This window comes from Dendrobates tinctorius, unplaced genomic scaffold (assembly GCF_039654945.1).
Source record: "Dendrobates tinctorius isolate UK_male_01 unplaced genomic scaffold, ASM3965494v1 ptg000158l, whole genome shotgun sequence".
Taxonomy (NCBI): Eukaryota; Metazoa; Chordata; class Amphibia; order Anura; family Dendrobatidae; genus Dendrobates; species Dendrobates tinctorius.
In genome coordinates this window covers 11,209,578-11,228,938 of record NW_027361825.1, presented here as the reverse complement: position 1 = coordinate 11,228,938, position 19,361 = coordinate 11,209,578, and the positions used below count along the sequence as shown (strand labels likewise).

The 19,361-nt window shown below is 44.8% G+C and overlaps 1 protein-coding gene across 8 annotated transcripts in view; it reads right to left on the bottom strand.

The window, feature by feature from the left end:
• The window catches only part of ATAT1 (alpha tubulin acetyltransferase 1), a 118,142-nt gene that overhangs the window by 16,262 nt on the left and 82,519 nt on the right, over window positions 1-19,361 (bottom strand). For 7 of the 8 annotated variants that reach the window (XM_073548917.1, XM_073548918.1, XM_073548919.1 and 4 more), the window contains 8 exons: window positions 16,458-16,518; window positions 16,273-16,364; window positions 16,055-16,115; window positions 15,769-15,882; window positions 15,577-15,678; window positions 14,972-15,017; window positions 12,161-12,232; window positions 11,716-11,932 (listed from right to left, as the gene is read on the bottom strand). In XM_073548917.1, coding sequence (XP_073405018.1) covers window positions 11,716-11,932; window positions 12,161-12,232; window positions 14,972-15,017; window positions 15,577-15,678; window positions 15,769-15,882; window positions 16,055-16,115; window positions 16,273-16,364; window positions 16,458-16,518 — 765 coding nt within the window. Of the gene's footprint in view, window positions 1-1,421; window positions 1,675-11,715; window positions 11,933-12,160; window positions 12,233-14,971; window positions 15,018-15,576; window positions 15,679-15,768; window positions 15,883-16,054; window positions 16,116-16,272; window positions 16,365-16,457; window positions 16,519-19,361 lie in introns of those variants that run through there. The other variant, XM_073548920.1, reaches the window with a different exon arrangement.

Genomic DNA, 19,361 nt, shown 5'->3' with positions numbered 1-19,361 from the left:
TGAGATCTGGTGACTGAGGAGGCCATTTGAGTACAGTGAACTCATTGTCATGTTCAAGAAACCAATCTGAGATGATTCGAGCTTTATGACATGGCGCATTATCCTGCTGAAAGTAGCCATCAGATGCCTGTTCTTAGCTGAGAGGAGTGGTACCCAGTGTGGTCTTCTGCTGCTGTAGCCCATCTGCCTCAAAGTTCGACGCACTGTGCGTTCAGAGATGCTCTTCTGCCTACCTTGGTTGTAACGGGTGGCAATTTGAGTCACTGTTGCCTTTCTATCAGCTCGAACCAGTCTGCCCATTCTCCTCTGACCTCTGGCATCAACATGGCATTTCCGGCCACAGAACTGCCGCTCACTGGATTTTTTTTCTTTTTCGGACCATTCTCTGTAAACCCTAGAGATGGTTGTGCGTGAAAATCCCAGTAGATCAGCAGTTTCTGAAATACTCAGACCAGCCCTTCTGGCACCAACAATCATGCCACGTTCAAAGGCACTCAAATCACCTTTCTTCCCCATACTGATGCTCGGTTTGAACTGCAGGAGATTGTCTTGACCATGTCTACATGCCTAAATGCACTGAGTTGCCGCCATGTGATTGGCTGATTAGAAATTAAGTCTTAACACACAGTTGGACAGGTGTACCTAATAAAGTGGCCAGTGAGTGTATATAGTGGTTATAGCACTGTTGAGACCTCCATCGATTACAATCACACAGGAGACATTTGGACCTTCAGTGACGCTCCCGGTAGTCTGAAGCACGGCGATCCTACATTTATCACCCATCCCATTAATAGTAAATATAGGACGACCCATTTAAGCATTACATGAAAATCAACTGAGTAGTTTTCCATAGGAAAATGAATCTTCATGTAATGATTTGCTGCCTGCCATCTATGGCTACCATAGGATAATGGCAGGCTCATGAACACGGACTCATTTCCTCACCATTTGCAGGTAACACCTCCATGGCCTGACCTCACGACATTCACTGACCATGGGCAGGACACCCCTTTATAGCGGTGTATATACCTAAACACCCACATTATGGAATTGTACCATAGATAGTTTTGTAGGTTTTTTGCCTCCCAAGTGAAAAAGTAAAAAAATTGTTGTGACTGACGGAGGTGGTAAAAATTGGAGGAAACAGACTGGTTCAATTTCCAATAAAAAAGATGCGCTTTATCTGGGAGTATTCCCATCTCCTACATGTCACAATATGTAGTAGGGGTCATAATAATATTATCAAATACGGTACATTCAATTAGATAAAAAAAATAGTATATTTCTTCTGATAACCTGTCCCCTTACCCCATGTGCAGGGCATTGCAGCAGCATAGGTATCCATAGATACAACCACTAACAACCAACTGTCACTATATGAGTGGTCGTAACCATGGATACCTTAGCTCCTGCAATGCCCTGCACATGGGGTAAGCGACATAGCGAATCAGAAGAACTTATCTACATTTCTAATTGGAGGTATTTGCCAATATTATTATTACTATACCTACTACATATTGGGAAAGGATCTTGGAGATGGAAATACCTCTTTAACTCTGCAGTCACTGTGCAGGGCTACGAGGAATGATGGAGGAGGTGGACCGAGTACGACGGCAATGGAGATCAGACTGTAGAAAAGGTTAATGGTGAATGCTCTGAGGACGGTTGAGGGAACTGAGAGGGGAAAAGGCAGGAAAAATGGAGAAAAAGAAAGGAGAGAAAAGAGGAGAAGAAAAGATCTATAGTAACAGACGGAAGGAAATCTGTAGATCGCTGATCAGAGAGCGTCACGGTCACCTGTGGTCTGTCACTATGAGACACATACATCGCTGCTGCTGGCAGCACAGCGTGATCTTCACATGGTGGTGAGCTACCATTCTCAGTGTGTTTTGTCAGCATATGTGTGGTGTAAGCCCCCAGTACATGGCTATAGGCCCAATTCGCCTAAAGATTGCCCTCCGGACCCCTCTTGGATGGGTATATCCTTTTCTTTTACTCTATAGAATAACATAAAGATCGCTGATAAACGGCTGATTGACGGGATCCCCACTGATCACTAGAACGGAGGTCCAGATCCCCCATTCCCACTCTCTGCAGTCAGGACAGAAGGAAGCAGTGGTCACATGTGCAATCAGGTCACCCTATTCACATCCTCCCCCAAAACAAGTAAGAAAAAGAATGGAGGATTGAAACTCCTGTGGGTGATCAGACATTTATCATCCTGAGAGGGATCTTACTACGCAGGTGCACTAACTTTACCACAATATCGGAAATACAATCTGATCCCGTACTGCGGTCACCATATGAGATGAGGACGTCGCTTGGACAATGTCAGTCCTCTCTTTTAGAGCATTTTAGGCCTGCACGATGTTTAGGGGGTCTGTCCAGTTGACATATTACTGACTGATGATGATTATAACCTACAGTAAAGGACACTTCTGATGTCCATGGTTGGTCGATATGTGGCTCCAACAACATCCATATGGCCCCTTTAGACAGGCGGATGCAGGCAGTAAACGACCCTTGGGTGACTACATACAGTGGCTTGCGAGAGTATTCACGCCCTTGGCATTTTTTATTTTTTGCTACCTCACCATCTGGAATTTCACGGTTATTTCAGTGTGCAAAACTACTCACCCCCCCTACAGTCAGCACTTTGTAGCACCTCATTTTGTACAATTACAGCTGCAAGTCTCTGAGCTTTCCACATCTTGCAACAGGGATTTTTGCCGATTCCTCAAGACAAAACTGCTCCAGCTCCTTCAGGTTACATGGTTTCCCCTGGTGAATAGCAATATTCAAGTCTGACCACAGATTCTTTATTGGATTAAAGTTTGGACTTTGACTAGGCCACTGCAAAACATTTACACGTTTCCCCTTAAACCACCCAAGTGTTGCTTTAGCAGTATGCTTTGGGTCATTGTCTTGTTGGAAGGTGAACTTCCATCCCAGTCTCAAATCACTGACAGACTGAAACAGTTTTTACTCAAGAATATCCCTGTATTTCACACCATCCAACTTTCCCTCGACTCGGACCATTTTCCCTGTCCCTGCAGCCAAAAAATATAGCAACAACATGATGCTACCACCATATTTCACTGTGAAGATGGTGTTTTTGGGGTGATGCGCAGTGCTGGTTTGGTGCCAGACATAGTGTGGCTAAAAAGTTCAATTTTGATCTCCACTGAAGACAGCACCTTCCTCTGTACATTTGGGAAGTCTTCCACATGTCTTTTGCAAACTCAAAACGAGCATTACAATTTTTCTGTGCAAGTAAAGGTGTTATGAATGGGTCACCGAGGAGGATAGCAGGCCCAGGCTAAGCCACAGAAAACCAGAGAGGTTGGTAACTAAGCGGATTGCAGACCCCTGATCCTGTCCACACAACTAGCAGTAGCTGTGGAGCATACCTACTATGATCCTAGACGCCTCGGCACAGCCGGAGAGCTAACTAAGCCTAAAGCAAGGAAGGGGAAATCTAAACTGCCCCGGAGCAGACCCCAAAGGAATAGACAGCCCCCAAACATATATTGTCGGTGAGACAAGATGAAAACACAAACGCAGGCAAAAAAATAGACTGAGCAAGCGATGGGGCCCACACTGACTAGACAGGACAGGAAAGGAAAGACTGTCTGCAATCACGCAAAAAACCCTGCAAAAGTCCAACACGTCTGATGCACAAAAAACACTGAAGTCGCACAACTTCGCCCCCACTATATCAGCACTCTGGTATATTCTGAAAGCAAAGCAAAAAGAGACGAATACAACAGGGGACAAAACAAACTGGCACAAGCAGTAACATATGGGCGGTGATTCAGCACAGCCCCAGCCGGAGCTGGCTGACCCGCACAAAGCAGAGATAGACAAAACCAGATCAAATGCAAACAGCGTAGCAAATGAACCACTTAGCTGAACATGCAGGGACAGAGCAGGAGACATCAGACCTCAGGAGGCACAGGAAGAAAATCACCAGCAGGGATAGAGGGAGTCGGCTGTCTTAAATCCCAATCTGAAACCCCAGATCTTCAATCGTCTTCCTCATTATCAGGTGGCAAGGCCTCTGTCAATCAGATCAGCTCCACTACCTCCAGTAACCACCAGAGGGAGCCCAGAAAGAGAACGCTCAACCCCTCTGTCAATCTGACCAGCTCCACTACCTTCAGTAATCACCAGAGGAAAGCCAGAGAGAAAATTCACAACATAAAGGCTTTTTTCTTCCCACTCTTCCATAAAGGCCACCTCTATTGAGTGTATGATTTATTGTGGTCTTATGGCCAGATACGTCAGTCTCTACTTGGGAACTCTGCAGCTCCCTCAAGGTTACCTTTAATCTCTGTGCTGCCTCTCTGATTAATGCCCTCTTGCCCGGGCTGAGAGTTTTGATGGATGGCCCTCTCTTTGCAGGTTTGTTGTGGTACCATGTTCTTTCTATTTGATGATAATGGATTTGATGGTGTTCCAGGGGATAATCAGAGATTGGAATACTTTTTTATAATGCTTCTTTCGAGATTCACTCTGTCCTTATTTACTCTCCCTCTAATCTCCAAATGGCTGTCATATACCGACCACCGGGCTCAGCCACTGCCTTCATAGACCAATTCTCCACCTGACTCCTCCACTTTCTTTCTGCTGACATCCCCACCATCATCATGGGGGACTTCAACATCCCCATTGACACCCACCAGCCAGCAGCCTCCAAACTCCAGTCACTTACCTCATCCTTTGGACTCACTCAGTGGTCCTCCACAGCCACCCACACAGATGGACATGCATTAGACCTCATCTTTACCCGCCTCTGTTCCCTATCTAATCTCACAACCTCTCCCTTCCCCCTATCTGACCACCATCTAGTCACCTTCTCATCCTTGTCCTTCTCACCTGCCCCCCATGTCCAGCCACTAGCACATCCTCGCAGAAACCTCACACACTTAGACATTCACAGACTCTCTTCTACCTCTGTCCTCCATATCTTCACTCCACAACACGGACAGTGCCACCGCTTTCTACAATGCCACCCTCACATCAGCCATAGACTCAGTCGGCCCTCTCATGCATGGCAAAGTGCGACAAATCAATAGGCAACCCTGTCACAACAACCTCACCAAAAAACTTCGACAAGCATCCAGTGTCGCGGAGCGGCGTAGGAAGAAAACACACCTGCCAGATGACTTCACTGCTTTCAAACAAGCTACACTTGCCTTTAAATCAGCCCTCACCTCTGCTAAACAGACCTATTTCACAAACCTTGTATCTTCATTATCCCACAACTGTTCAGCACATTTAACTCTCTCCTCCGACCCACCACTGCCACCTCCAACTCCCCTCATCTCTGCTGAGGACTTTGCCACCTACTTCAAAAACGAGATTGACCAAACAAGGCAAACCTTTACAGTTCCACCACCCCAACCACTCCACATACCAGACCTCTGCCTTTCCCTAATAACCTCCCTCTCCAACATCACTGAAGGAGAGCTTACTCATCTCCTTTCCAAATCACGCCTCACCACCTGTGCACTTGACCCCATCCCTTCCCACCTGCTCCACAACCTCACTAACATGATCATTCCAGCCCTAACCCATCTCTTCAACCTATCCCTATCTTCTGGTACCTTCCCCCCTGCCTTCAAACATGCCACCAGAACACCCATCCTCAAAAAATCAAACCTTGACCCAACTGCTATGCCCAGCTATCGCCCCATATCACTGCTCCCGTTTGCTTCCAAACTCCTTGAACAGCATGTCCATGCTCAACTTTCCTCCCACCTCTCATCTAACTCCCTCCTTGACATCCTCCAATCTGGCTTCCGCCCCCACCACTCCACTGAAACTGCCCTGACCAAAATTACTAATGACTGATATTATGCTTGTTTTATTTACACACAACTGATGCACACATTATGTCTCACGTCTACATGCTATTTGAACATATATATTTTGTATCAAGCTTAACATCTTTTACTAAATGTGTGTACTGTAAAACTGCTTACGGTTTAATAAACGAATTTAAAACAAAAATTACTAATGACTTACTCACAGCCAAAGCTAACAGACAGTTCTCCATCCTCCTTCTCGATCTGTCCTCTGCCTTTGACACAGTTGACCACTGCCTACTGCCACAGATTCTTTCTTCCCTTGGCATCAAAGACCTTGCCCTGTCCTGGATTTCCTCATACCTTTCTGACCGCACATTCAGCGTTTCCCACTCCCACACTACCTCCTCATCCTGCCCTCTCTCTGTTGGAGTCCCCCAAGGCTCTGCCCTGGGGCCCCTACGTTTTTCCCCATCTATACTCTTGGCCTAGGACAACTCATAAAGTCCCATGGCTTCCAGTACCACTTGTATGCGGACGACACTCAGATCTACCTCTCTGACCCAGATGTCACCTCTTTGCTGTCCAGAATCCCGGAGCGTCTATCAGTCATATCCTCCTTTTTCACCTCTCGCTTCCTAAAACGCAATGTGGACAAAACTGAACTCATTATCTTTCCTCCATCTCACGTATTTTCCGTACCCGATCTATCATGGTAAACGGCATCCGCTCTCTCCCGCACCTTAAATCCGCTGCCTCGGAGTAACTCTCGACTCTCTGCCCTGTCCTTCAAACCACACGTCCAAACTCTTGCCACCTCCTGTCACCTCCAACTCAAAAATATTTCCAGAATCCGTCCCTTCTTCAGCCCTCAATCTACTAAAACTCTTGTTGTACATGCCCTCATCATCTGCCTTGACTACTGCAACACTCTCCTCTGTGGCCTCCCTGCTAACTCTCTTGCACCACTCCAGTCTCTCCTCAACTCTGCTGCCCGACTAATCCACCTCTCTCCTCCCCTGTCTCTCCCCTCTGCAAATCCCTCCACTGGCTCCCAATTCACCAACGAATCCAGTTCAAACTACTGACCTACAAAGCCATCCACAACCTTTCCCCTCCCTATATCTCTGAACTAATCTCCCAATATCTTCCCTCGCGTAATCTTCGATCCTCCCAAGACCGCCTACTCTCCTCCACACTTATTTGTTCCTCACACAACCGCCTCCAAGATTTTTCCCGAATATACCCTATCCTCTGGAATTCCATGCCTCAACATGTCCGATTATCCACCACCCTTGGATCCTTCAAACGGAACCTGAAAACCCATGATGTCATTGGAATCAATGAAACTTGGTGGGACAATACACATGATTGGAATACAAGGCTAGAAGGATACAACTTATTTGCAAGAAACAGACTTGATAAACGAGGAGGAGGTGTCACATATTATGTTAGAAACACGCATATCTGCACAGAGATTGAAGCTTCAGAGACTGGGAGTTCTGTGGAAACTGTTTGGGTAAGAATACAAGGACAGAACAATGGAAAGGACACCATTGTAGGCATTTACTACAGGCCGCCTGTGCAAGCTGAAGATATGGGTGAACTCTTTATGCATCAAATGGCCAAGTTCTCCAAAAATATGACATAGTTGTCATGGAAGATTTCAACTATCCAGACATTTGTTGGGAATCTCTCTCAGGCAAAACTAACAGGTCAAGGAAATATCCTCTCTTGCTGACAACTTTATCTTCCAAAAGGTAGGGGAGAAAACAAGGGGATCTGCTACCTTGGATCTAATCCTTATAAGCAGGGAGGAAATGGTTGAGGAGGTAAAAGTGGCTGGGACCCTAGGAGGTAGCGACCATGCTATTTTAGAATTTTGGATAGCTAGAGGAGGAAGACCTGTGAATACTCAGACGTCAAGGTTAGATTTCAGAAAGGCAGATTTTAAGGGACTCAGAAAGAGAATTGGAGGGATCCAATGGCTGGATATCGTTAAGGACAAAAATGTCCAGGAAGGATGGGAAATCTTGAAAAATGAAATTCTCAAAGCACAATTGTTAACCATTCCGAAAAGAGGGAACAATAGGAAGCATTTAAGGAAACCAGGATGGATGAACACAGAACTTAAGCACATGCTAAAATGGAAGAAAGAAATGTTTATAAAATGGAAAGAGGGAGGCATATCTAAAGAAGAATATAATGCTGTCTGCAGAACCTGCAGGGCACAAATCAGATTATCTAAAGCTGACAATGAATTGAGGCTTGCAAGAGACGTCAAAAGCAATAATAAAGGATTTTGGGGATATGTCAAAAGTAAAAGAAAAGTCAAAGATGCTATAGGATTTTTACAGGATGAAAATGATAAGACAGGATGTTGAGTGTCACGTGGACCCGTCCTATGGGAAACGACCCGCAGGCCGGTAACTAAAACAATGAGAAAATGGAAACGGTCTTAGGAGCGCAGGAAAGAGACTCAGACAAGAGATGGGGTTAAACCACAACGCGTTTCGACGGAGGATCCGTCTTCGTCAGTTGGTAACTAAAACAAGACACGGCACGTGTAACTGTCCTGTGTGACACGACCCGCAGGCCGGTAACTAAAACAACAAGACACGGGGGAAGGGAAAATAGTTACAACGGTGGGCCCTGCGATAGGGAACGGCGATGTGGAGACCTCCTGCACTCCCCTGAGTCAGTGTCCCTCACACTCCAAACGTTCCCTAGGCCGGTTCCGCACTGGGCGCCGATCAGGATACCTGTCACCCTAGCACACCCTACACCTATCCCTTGCTAGGGAGCTGGGTGGTGCAGGCACTGGCCCCACTGCTGTACTAATACACACCAGGGAAAAATACAAACAGGGAAACACCACTTAGCTTTGCTCTGTTGCTATTGCTCCCAGCAACAGAGTCCACCACCAGAATGCAGCTTTCCTCAAGAATAGCTGCTACTTCTCCAAGCTTTGTCAGAGCTGCAAGGAACACCTCTCTGTATTTCCTTCCTTCACCAGACTTTAACCCAGAGCTCTCCTGAGCTGCTCTCTGTAGTTCCTTCCTTCACCAGTCTTGGTTGGAAATTAGCAATATCACCAACACCTGCTCATAGACCATGTGACCCTATATAGAAAAAGGGAATGGTCAAATGATCAGGGGCAAAAAGCTGCTATAACCCCACTGACCACCGGGGGCAAAAGGCAAAGCAAAGAAAACATCAAGTGCAATGACCCTAACGGCCACTGGGGGCAAAACTAGAACTGAAACCACACAGCTTAAGGAAAAAAAAAAGGTTACTAGTGCTAGTGCTTTTTATCTGTCATGATCCAGCATGGATCATGACATTGAGAAGGCCGAACTTTTAAATTCCTATTTTGCATCTGTTTTCTCTCAGAAAGGAAATGTAACATTAACTGTTCTTCACTGTCCTATTAAGGGAATAGAAGAATCCAGGATATCTATAGACAGAAAGATAGTGAGGAAACACTTAGCTAAACTAAATGAATTCAAGTCTCCAGGTCCAGATGAATTACACCCCAGAGTACTGAAGGAGATAGCAGAAGAAATTTTTGAACCCCTCTTCATAATCTTTGAAAATTCTTGGCGAACAGGAGAAGTCCCAGAAGACTGGAGAAGAGCAAATGTTGTTCCTATCTTCAAAAAGGGGAAAAAGGTGGACCCAGGCAACTATAGGCCGGTGAGTCTGACTTCTGTACCAGGAAAGATCTTTGAACAAATAATTAAACAACATGTATGCAAGTACCTGGATAAGAATGAAGTGATTAAACAGAGTCAGCATGGGTTTGTAACTAATAAGTCATGTCAGACTAACAATTTCCTTCTATGACAGAATCACTGATTGGGTGGATCAAGGAAATGCTGTAGATATAGTATATCTTGACTTCAGCAAACCATTTGACAAAGTATCTCACACAATCCTTACTGAATAAATGACTAAGTATGGAATGGACAAGGCAACTGTTAGGTGGATTCATAACTGGCGTAGTGATCGGACCCAATGAGTGGTCGTAAATGGCTGCACATCCAGTTGGAAGAATGTCTCAAGTGAGGTACCACAGGGCTCTGTCCTGGGCCCTGTACTGTTCAACATCTTTATCAACGATTTTGAAGAAGGAATTGAGGGTAAACTGATTAAATTTGCTGATGACACAAAGCTAGGAGGGATAGCTAATACTAGAGAAGAGAGAGAGAGGATTCAAAAAGATATAAATAAACTGGAGCAGTGGGCAGCAACTAACAGAATGGTTTTTAACAGGGAAAAATGCAAAGTACTACATCTGTGCAATAAAAATGAAAAAAACATATACAGTATGGGAGGAATAGGGCTAAGCAACAGCACACGTGAAAAAGATTCGGGTATAGTAATAGATCACAGACTGAATATGAGTCAACAGTGTGATGCAGCAGCAAAAAAGGCAAATGCAATTCTAGGATGTATTAACAGAAGCATACAGTCTAGATCACGTGAAGTCATTATTGCCCTCTATTCCTCTTTGGTCAGACCTCATCTGGAATACTGTGTCCAGGTTTGGGCACCACATTTTAAAAAAGACATCAACAAACTGGAGCAAGTTCAGAAAAGAGCGACCAGAATGGTAACCGGTCTGCAAACCTTGTCTTATGAGGAAAGGTTGCAGGATTTGGGAATGTTTAGCTTGCAAAAGAGAAGACTGAGAGGAGACTTAATAGCTGTCTACAAATATCTCAAGGGCTGTCACATTGTAGAAGGATCATCTTTATTCTCATTGCACAAGGAAAGACTAGAAGCAATGGGATGAAACTGAATGGGAGGAGACACAGATTAGATATTAGAAAAAACTTTTTGACAGAGTGATCAATGAGTGGAACAGGCTGCCAGGAGAGGTGGTGAGTTCTCCTTCAATAGAAGTCTTCAAACAGAGGTTGGACAGACATCTGACTGGGATGATTTAGTGAATCCTGCTTTGAGCAGGGGATTGGACTAGATGGTCCAGGAGGTCCCTTCCAACTCTACGATTCTATCTTTTCAGGAAAGCTTACAGACTGCAATAACCATTCTGCCGCCTCACCACCGCACGAGCTGCCGCCTCATCACCACCAGAGCTGCTGCACTCCCGACCTTCTGTCTCTTCCCCATTATCCCGTAAAATGTAAGTCCACAAGGACAGGGTCCTCTGCCCTCTGCACCAGTCTGTCATTGTAAATTTGTTTACTGTTAATGATATCTATAACTTTGTATGTAACCCCCCTTCTCATGTACAACACCATGGAATTAATGGCGCTATATAAATAAATAATAATAATAATAATAATAATAACCCAACCCTGACTTGTATTTCTCAACAACTTTGTCCCTGACTTGTTTGGAGATCTCCTTGGTCTTCATGGTGGTGTTTGGTTAGTGATACATCTTGTTAATGGTGTTGCAGCCTCTGAGGCCATTCAGAAAAGGTAAAGTGTATATACTGACAAACCATGGGACACTTAGATTACACACAGGTGGAAGTTCTGTCATTAACCATGGCACTTCTGAAGATAATTGACTGCACCAGAAATTTAGGGGCAGCAGAAGGGGTGAATAAATATGCACATGACAATTTTTAGTGATTTGATCCCATAAATGTAATTTATGCCTCTTATTTTTCCCACTTCACTAACTTAGACTATTTAGTGTTGTTACATCACACACAAATCAGATTACAAAAACTATTAAACCAAGTTGTAATGTAACAAAATAGGTAAAAAGCCAAGGGGGTGAATACTTTTACATTCTAGATGCACAGAACGATCGTTAATATGATCGTTCTGTGCCCATGAAGTAGCATTTATCATCTGCACATTTCCGGCCATCAGCTCAGATAGTCCACTCGTGCCCCACGGTACAGCACGCAGGCAGACCCCTTTACCTGGTCCTTCTCCTCTGGGAAGGATCGTCCTGTTCACCATTGGCCGCTCTTTGAAGCGAGTGTGGCCTGCAGTTTCTAAGGGACTTCACAAATTCGTCTTCTCCAGGAATAGGTCTGGAGCAGGCCCGTGTGGGAGAAGAGCCAAGGCTACCGGCGCGGTTAATGGAAGCCTGCGCCTGACTGAAGGGCCATGGAAGACCCTCCTCATGCTTCAAAACTGGAAGTAGAAAAAGGGAAACATCAGTGATCACAAGGTACAACAAAGATATTTTTTATAAATCTGCCTTTGTAGTCCAGAACAACCAATCACGGCGCCGCTTTCATTTTCCCACAGCAGTTTAAAAAATGAAACTAGTGCTGTGATTGGTTGCTATGGGCAACACTGACAGTTTTGGAAGAAGAGGCCCATTATGTCCCCAGTTACCCCAGATTCACCAGTCCTTACAGTCTCTCTCAGACAGGGAGTACGGTTTGATCTCTCCTTCTGCTCGTTTGGGGGGTAATTTCCTTCCTGGGACTGAAAGAAAAAAATTAAACATAGAATGAGACTTAGGAGGGGCCTTGAAAAACACATACATATGGGTCCCGTCCATGCTCCGGGTTACTATGCTAGGAGGAGGGAAATATATATTAGGAGAAAAAGAGAGGGGCGTCCAGAGTCCACCCTAAGGATAGGCAGGGAACGGATTTACAGGACATGGATACTGAAAATGCACTAGGTCCCGTTTACTGTCTGAAAAGCCTTGTCACAGCACAGCTTTCATTTTACATGAGCAGTATAGAAAATGAAAGGTGGGCTCTCATTGGTTGATATGGGCAATAAAGGCAGATTTTCTTACAAAAAAAAGAGATGGCGTCTCTGCACTTTTTTCCATGAAAATCTTCCCCAGATGGTCCCAGGCCCCTTCTACTACTACACACCATGATGCTGACCACTCCTCACACTGCCCACACCACCGCCATCTTAAATTTCTATTTGTACTTTGCTTAAAGTTTCTCTCTATTGGAAGGATTTCCAAAAGGAATCCCCCTCGACTGCATGTCCCCCCCGCGATCCATATTTTTCTGGGGAGGTTTGGCGTTTCATTGATGTGTGTGCCTCATTCATCTCCCTCTTTAACCTCTTGTAGTGGCGTTTAGTCCTCCCCCTTTACTGTACAGGTAACTTAATTTTAGATTTTAGTAGATCAGACTTTTACGGACTTGGTGATACGGAATAGGTTAAAACAAAATATTTAAATTATAGCACTATATAGTACCGTACTTATTAGGCTAAGTGCACACGTTGCAGAAATTTTCTGCTCAAAAACCTGAATCCCTTCCCAGAAACCGCACCTATTTTTCCGCTTGCGTTTTTTGCGCAGTTTTGATGCGTTTTTGATGCGTTTTTTTTCCGCAGCAGTTTAAAACCGCATGGAAGAGGCCTAAAACGGGGAAAATCCGCAAAATTAATGATCATGCTGCGTTTTTTACTGCGATGCGGTTTTTTCGCGGTAAAAAACGCATCAATGTGCACAAAAAGTGCAAAATGCATAGAAATGACTGTGCAGCTTATTTTTAGCGGTTTTATAGTGAACACCGCGGTAAAAACCGCTAAAAAAACGCTGTGTGTGAACACAGCCTTATAGTCTCTTATATAGCGTCATTAATTCCACACTGCCTTACAGACACCTCTACATTACAGTATATAGTGAAAATTACAGTCTCCTATGAACCCTAGTCCTCGGCCCGACTGTACATTATCAAGATGACGCAAAGGGGGCTTTCATCAGACTCATGGCTGCTGTGGTAGCCCTTCATCACCCCGCTAATGAGTCGAGTTAGGTGGGGGGGTGAAGGAATAAGGAGGGTTCCTGAACAGATGTCCACTGAGGTTGCGTGACTTAGAGGAACCTGCCACGTGAAAAATAGCTATTAGCCTGCAGATATGGGGTTAATCTTCAGGTTAATAACATTGTGAACTTGCCCAGTGCCCGCACTTAGACCCTTGCTGTCGGGACAAAATTAACTTTATAGATCTAGGCGCTCAGTCATGGAGGTGTCACCGGTACAGCTTCAGTCACCGCTCAGTGTATAGAGAGTGGCAGCAGTAGCCCCGCCCCTGGGGACAGATGGTGGCGCAACCACTAGGTGGCAATCTGTTTACAGCAAATATTAGTCAAAATACAGCTCACTCTACTGGTGGCTAGACTGTAGTGTTTTTGTATTATTACGTATACTACAGCCTTCACAGAAAATAGAAATTGTAAATGGCAAGGTCACTTTAACAGCATCCGAAGCAACAAAATCCTGTCAATGACCCCCGCAACTTTGGTCAATGAACAATTGTAACTTACACAGAAAGGAGCAAGAAAGGAATACAGGGGGTAAGGTGCAAGAAATGGAGAAATTTGTGGTTGGGTATGGGGGGTGGGGAGCTTATATGCCTTACTGTCCAATTAGCAGGACGATCTCCGGGGTCCCTGTGAACAGTATCGTCGGCTGCATGGAGTGAGGGATTGGAGGGTTATAAAGAGATGGGGTCATGAGTGGAGCGGACCCTCTAATAAGACATTTCCTGCGTTAAGACGGTGATAATAAGAAATAAAGAAGTAAAAATTATAATAACCAACTGGACAAAAGCAACGGGGGCTGAACAGCGGGAAATTGCAAACTTTTCAGAACTACTGTGATAGTTCGAGCCACAGTGAAGAGTTGTATGCAAGGCACCTGGAAATGAAGAGGACCCGGGAGCACGAAGCATATTTCTTTTTTCTCTTGTCTGTGGGCTACATTTATTTTAGGGGGCCTATTATATGGTTTTATTACCCCTAGGTCCATGGTCGGATAAATGTAAGGGTTATTCAGGGTCTGAACAGATTTAGGACTCCTAGCAAAATGCTAACAAGATGAGATATTTTCTATTCATGTTGGGACCTTCACCGGACCACAGATCCAGGTGACGGATCTTTACTGAACCTAGCTGAATCCTTCTTCAGAGATACTCTCAATGTCCCACTGTTTGGCCTTAATTCATGATCTTAACTTTGGCGGAACGTTGATTTCATTTCACTGTAGGTACTCCACTTAGAAACATTGATCAAGAGTTGCGTTTCGTAAAGCAGCATTCACTTGAATGGGGCTGAGCTGCAATACCCATAACGGCCTACGGGACAACAGTGGCGCTGTTTATATGGAAAATAAGCAGATTTCTATTTTCTTTCAAACCTCATAAAAAACACCTCCAGGATGTATTTTTCAATTAGCCATCTCTTACCTTTCCGGTCTCTGAAAAATCCATCAAAGACGACAAAATTGTTAACCTGAAATAAACAGGAAACGTACAATAATCCGGGAGGGGTAAAGATTATGCAAAGAGTCTGGACAACCGGAGGGAGCGCACATGAGGGATCCTCAATTTAGTTTTTTTAGGAGGTTGACATTTTGGTAAGAAATAAATACATTTTAAGGTTTTTCAATTTTATTTTCATGGTAAAAGTTATAGATTTAATTTTTGGGTACATGTGACGTTTTCAGCTCGTCTTATTCAATTTTTGGGGATAAAGTGACAGAGAAAAAAAAATAAAAGGGATACCAAATATGTTTTTTTTTTTTTCAATTATTGGAGAATGAACATGGCAGACATGAGGGCCTCTGATGGGCCACTGGCTCCTATGACAATGCCATCCACACCCCACAATTGGGTTGTGGGGTGAGGAGAGAGGTGAGTAAAAGACGCCCCCAGCCTTTTTCAAACTATTTGGGTCTGTCTGTACAACACAGCCAGCGCCTGATGTTTATAGAGCAGCCTCGCCTCATCCGGACCCTCTAAACATTTACACATCGCCAGAGGGTTAAACCCACATCCACCCTTTATCTCACCTGCGGGATAGTTGAGCGAAGGTTGTAATGTTTCCGCAGAAAGGAGAGAAACTTCTCAGATGGTCGGTCAATGGCGAGATGCTGCGGCTCAACCTGCTCGGTCTGGAATAAGACAAGGATAATGGATATTCACAAAGAGAAGAATGAAAACGAACGTCGCGACTGTACCATATACAACGGCCATGTACTTACTCTGAGCATAAAGCCGAACAGTTCCTTCCCGAATCCATGACGCTGGAGAGATTCATGGATGTAGAAATCGAGGATACACAATGGTTCTACTTCTATGTGGGCTCCTGTGTGGTCCTAGTAGGAAACATCAAAATATCTGGAAAGGGCCCAATGTCATCACTACAGACGCAGTGTGCATGAAGCCCAATGTCATCACTCCCGACAGTTCAATCGCCAAGCGAAGGGCTCAGACGCAGTGTGCATGAAGCCCAAGGATAATGGTGCAACTCATGGTTTCAGTTCTTACCAGCACAAATAGCTTCTTATATCCGACCTTGAGGAACCCGATCACAACTCCTCGGCCGGCTCTGAGACACAAGACGATTCAAGAAAAGTAATGGCGTCAGACGTGTGTGCCCAGCAGGTACAATAATCAATTACACCCATTAGTTCAGAGAAAGACACAACTAAGAAAATAGAAATTGAGGAAGAAAGAAGGACAAAGCACAATGGCGGGGCTCTCACGTTTTTGGGGTGCAGTCCTTCAGGATATAGAGATGATGCTGATTGGTCTGCATCCGTGAAGCACTGGTTATGGGGGCAGGTAATCGCTGGGCCTGAAAAACAAGAGGCAAATGTTGTCAAGAGCGTCCTCTAGTGTAGAGAGTTAGTATTACATTGTGATGAAGTCACATTATAAACAATGGTACCTTCGCGGACGCCTTCCCAATCTCATCTATGACCACCGTAATTTGTTTCTGGGCCTCCGAGCTGGAAAATAGAAGTGTAATATATTAGTACACATCAGTACAGAGATCCAGTGCTGGCCACAGTAGCCTCCTAGTATATATTCCCCAGCCAGAGCAGCCTCCTAGTATATATTCCCCAGCCAGAGTAGCCTCCGAGTATATATTCCCCAGCCAGAGTCGCCTCCGAGTATATATTCCCCAGCCAGAGTAGCGTCCTAGTATATATTCCCCAGCCAGAGTAGCGTCCTAGTATATATTCCCCAGCCAGAGTAGCGTCCGAGTATATATTCCCCAGCCAGAGCAGCGTCCGAGTATATACTCCCCAGCCAGAGCAGCGTCCTAGTATATATTCCCCAGCCAGAGTAGCCTCCTAGTATATATTCCCCAGCCAGAGCAGCCTCCTAGTATATATTCCCCAGCCAGAGTAGCCTCCTAGTATATATTCCCCAGCCAGAGTAGCCTCCTAGTATATATTCCCCAGCCAGAGCAGCCTCCTAGTATATATTCCCCAGCCAGAGTAGCCTCCTAGTATATATTCCCCAGCCAGAGTAGCCTCCTAGTATATATTCCCCAGCCAGAGCAGCCTCCTAGTATATATTCCCCAGCCAGAGCAGCCTCCTAGTATATATTCCCCAGCCAGAGCAGCCTCCTAGTATATATTCCCCAGCCAGAGTAGCCTCCTAGTATATATTCCCCAGCCAGAGTAGCCTCCTAGTATATATTCCCCAGCCAGAGTAGCCTCCTAGTATATATTCCCCAGCCAGAGTAGCCTCCTAGTATATATTCCCCAGCCAGAGTAGCCTCCTAGTATATATTCCCCAGCCAGAGTAGCCTCCTAGTATATATTCCCCAGCCAGAGTAGCCTCCTAGTATATATTCCCCAGCCAGAGTAGCCTCCTAGTATATATTCCCCAGCCAGAGTAGCCTCCTAGTATATATTCCCCAGCCAGAGTAGCCTCCTAGTATATATTCCCCAGCCAGAGTCGCCTCCTAGTATATATTCCCCAGCCAGAGTCGCCTCCTAGTATATATTCCCCAGCCAGAGTCGCCTCCTAGTATATATTCCCCAGCCAGAGTCGCCTCCTAGTATATATTCCCCAGCCAGAGTCGCCTCCTAGTATATACAGTTGTGACCAAAAGATTTGACACCCCTGCAATTCTGTCAGATAATACTCAGTTTCTTCCTGAAAATGATTACAAATACAAATTCTTTGGTATTATTATCTTCATTTAATTTGTCTTAAATGAAAAAACACAAAAGAGAATGAAGCAAAAAGCAAAACATTGATCATTTCACACAACTCCAAAAATGGGCCAGACAAAAGTATTGGCACCCTCAGCCTAATACTTGGTTGCACAACCTTTAGCCAAAATAACTGCGACCAACCCCTTCCGGTAACCATCAATGAGTTTCTTACAATGCTCTGCTGGAATTTTAGACCATTCTTCTTTGGCAAACTGCTCCAGGTCCCTGATATTTCAAGGGTGCCTTCTCCAAACTGCCATTTTTAGATCTCTCCACAGGTGTTCTATGGGATTCAGGTCTGGACTCATTGCTGGCCACCTTAGAAGTCTCCAGTGCTTTCTTTCAAACCATTTTCTAGTGCTTTTTGAAGTGTGTTTTGGGTCATTGTCCTGCTGGGAGACCCATGACCTCTGAGGGACACCCAGCTTTCTCACACTGGGCCCTACATTATGCTGCAAAATTTGTTGGTAGTCTTCAGACTTCATAATGCCATGCACACGGTCAAGCAGTCCAGTGCCAGAGGCAGCAAAGCAACCCCAAAACATCAGGGAACCTCCGCCATGTTTGACTGTAGGGACCGTGTTCTTTTCTTTGAATGCCTCTTTTTTTCTCCTGTAAACTGTATGTTGATGCCTTTGCCCAAAAAGCTCTACTTTTGTCTCATCTGACCAGAGAACATTCTTCCAAAACGTTTTAGGCTTTTTCAGGTAAGTTTTGGCAAACTCCAGCCTGGCTTTTTTATGTCTCGGGGTAAGAAGTGGGGTCTTCCTGGGTCTCCTACCATACAGTCCCTTTTCATTCAGACGCCGACGGATAGTACGGGTTGACACTGTTGTACCCTCGGACTGCAGGGCAGCTTGAACTTGTTTGGATGTTAGTCGAGGTTCTTTATCCAACATCTGCACAATCTTGCGTTGAAATCTCTTGTCAATTTTTCTTTTCCGTCCACATCTAAGGAGGTTAGCCACAGTGCCATGGGCTTTAAACTTCTTGATGACACTGCGCACGGTAGACACAGGAACATTCAGGTCTTTGGAGATGGACTTGTAGCCTTGAGATTGCTCATGCTTCCTCACAATTTGGTTTCTCAAGTCCTCAGACAGTTCTTTGGTCTTCTTTCTTTTCTCCATGCTCAATGTGGTACACACAAGGACACAGGACAGAGGTTGAGTCAACTTTAATCCATGTCAACAGGCTGCAAGTGTGATTTAGTTATTGCCAACACCTGTTAGGTGCCACAGGTAAGTTACAGGTGCTGTTAATTACACAAATTAGAGAAGCATCACATGATTTTTCGAACAGTGCCAATACTTTTGTCCACCCTCTTTTTTAGGTTTGGTGTGGAATTATATCCAATTTGGCTTTAGGACAATTCTTTTTGTGTTTTTTCATTTAAGACAAATTAAATGAAGATAATAATAACAAAGAATTTGTGTTTGCAATCATTTTCAGGAAGAAACTGGGTATTATCTGACAGAATTGCAGGGATGTTAATACTTTTGGCCACAACTGTATTCCCCAGCCAGAGTAGCCTCCTAGTATATATTCCCCAGCCAGAGTAGCATCCTAGTATATAGTCCCAGCCAGAGTAGCCTCCTAGTATATATTCCCCAGCCAGA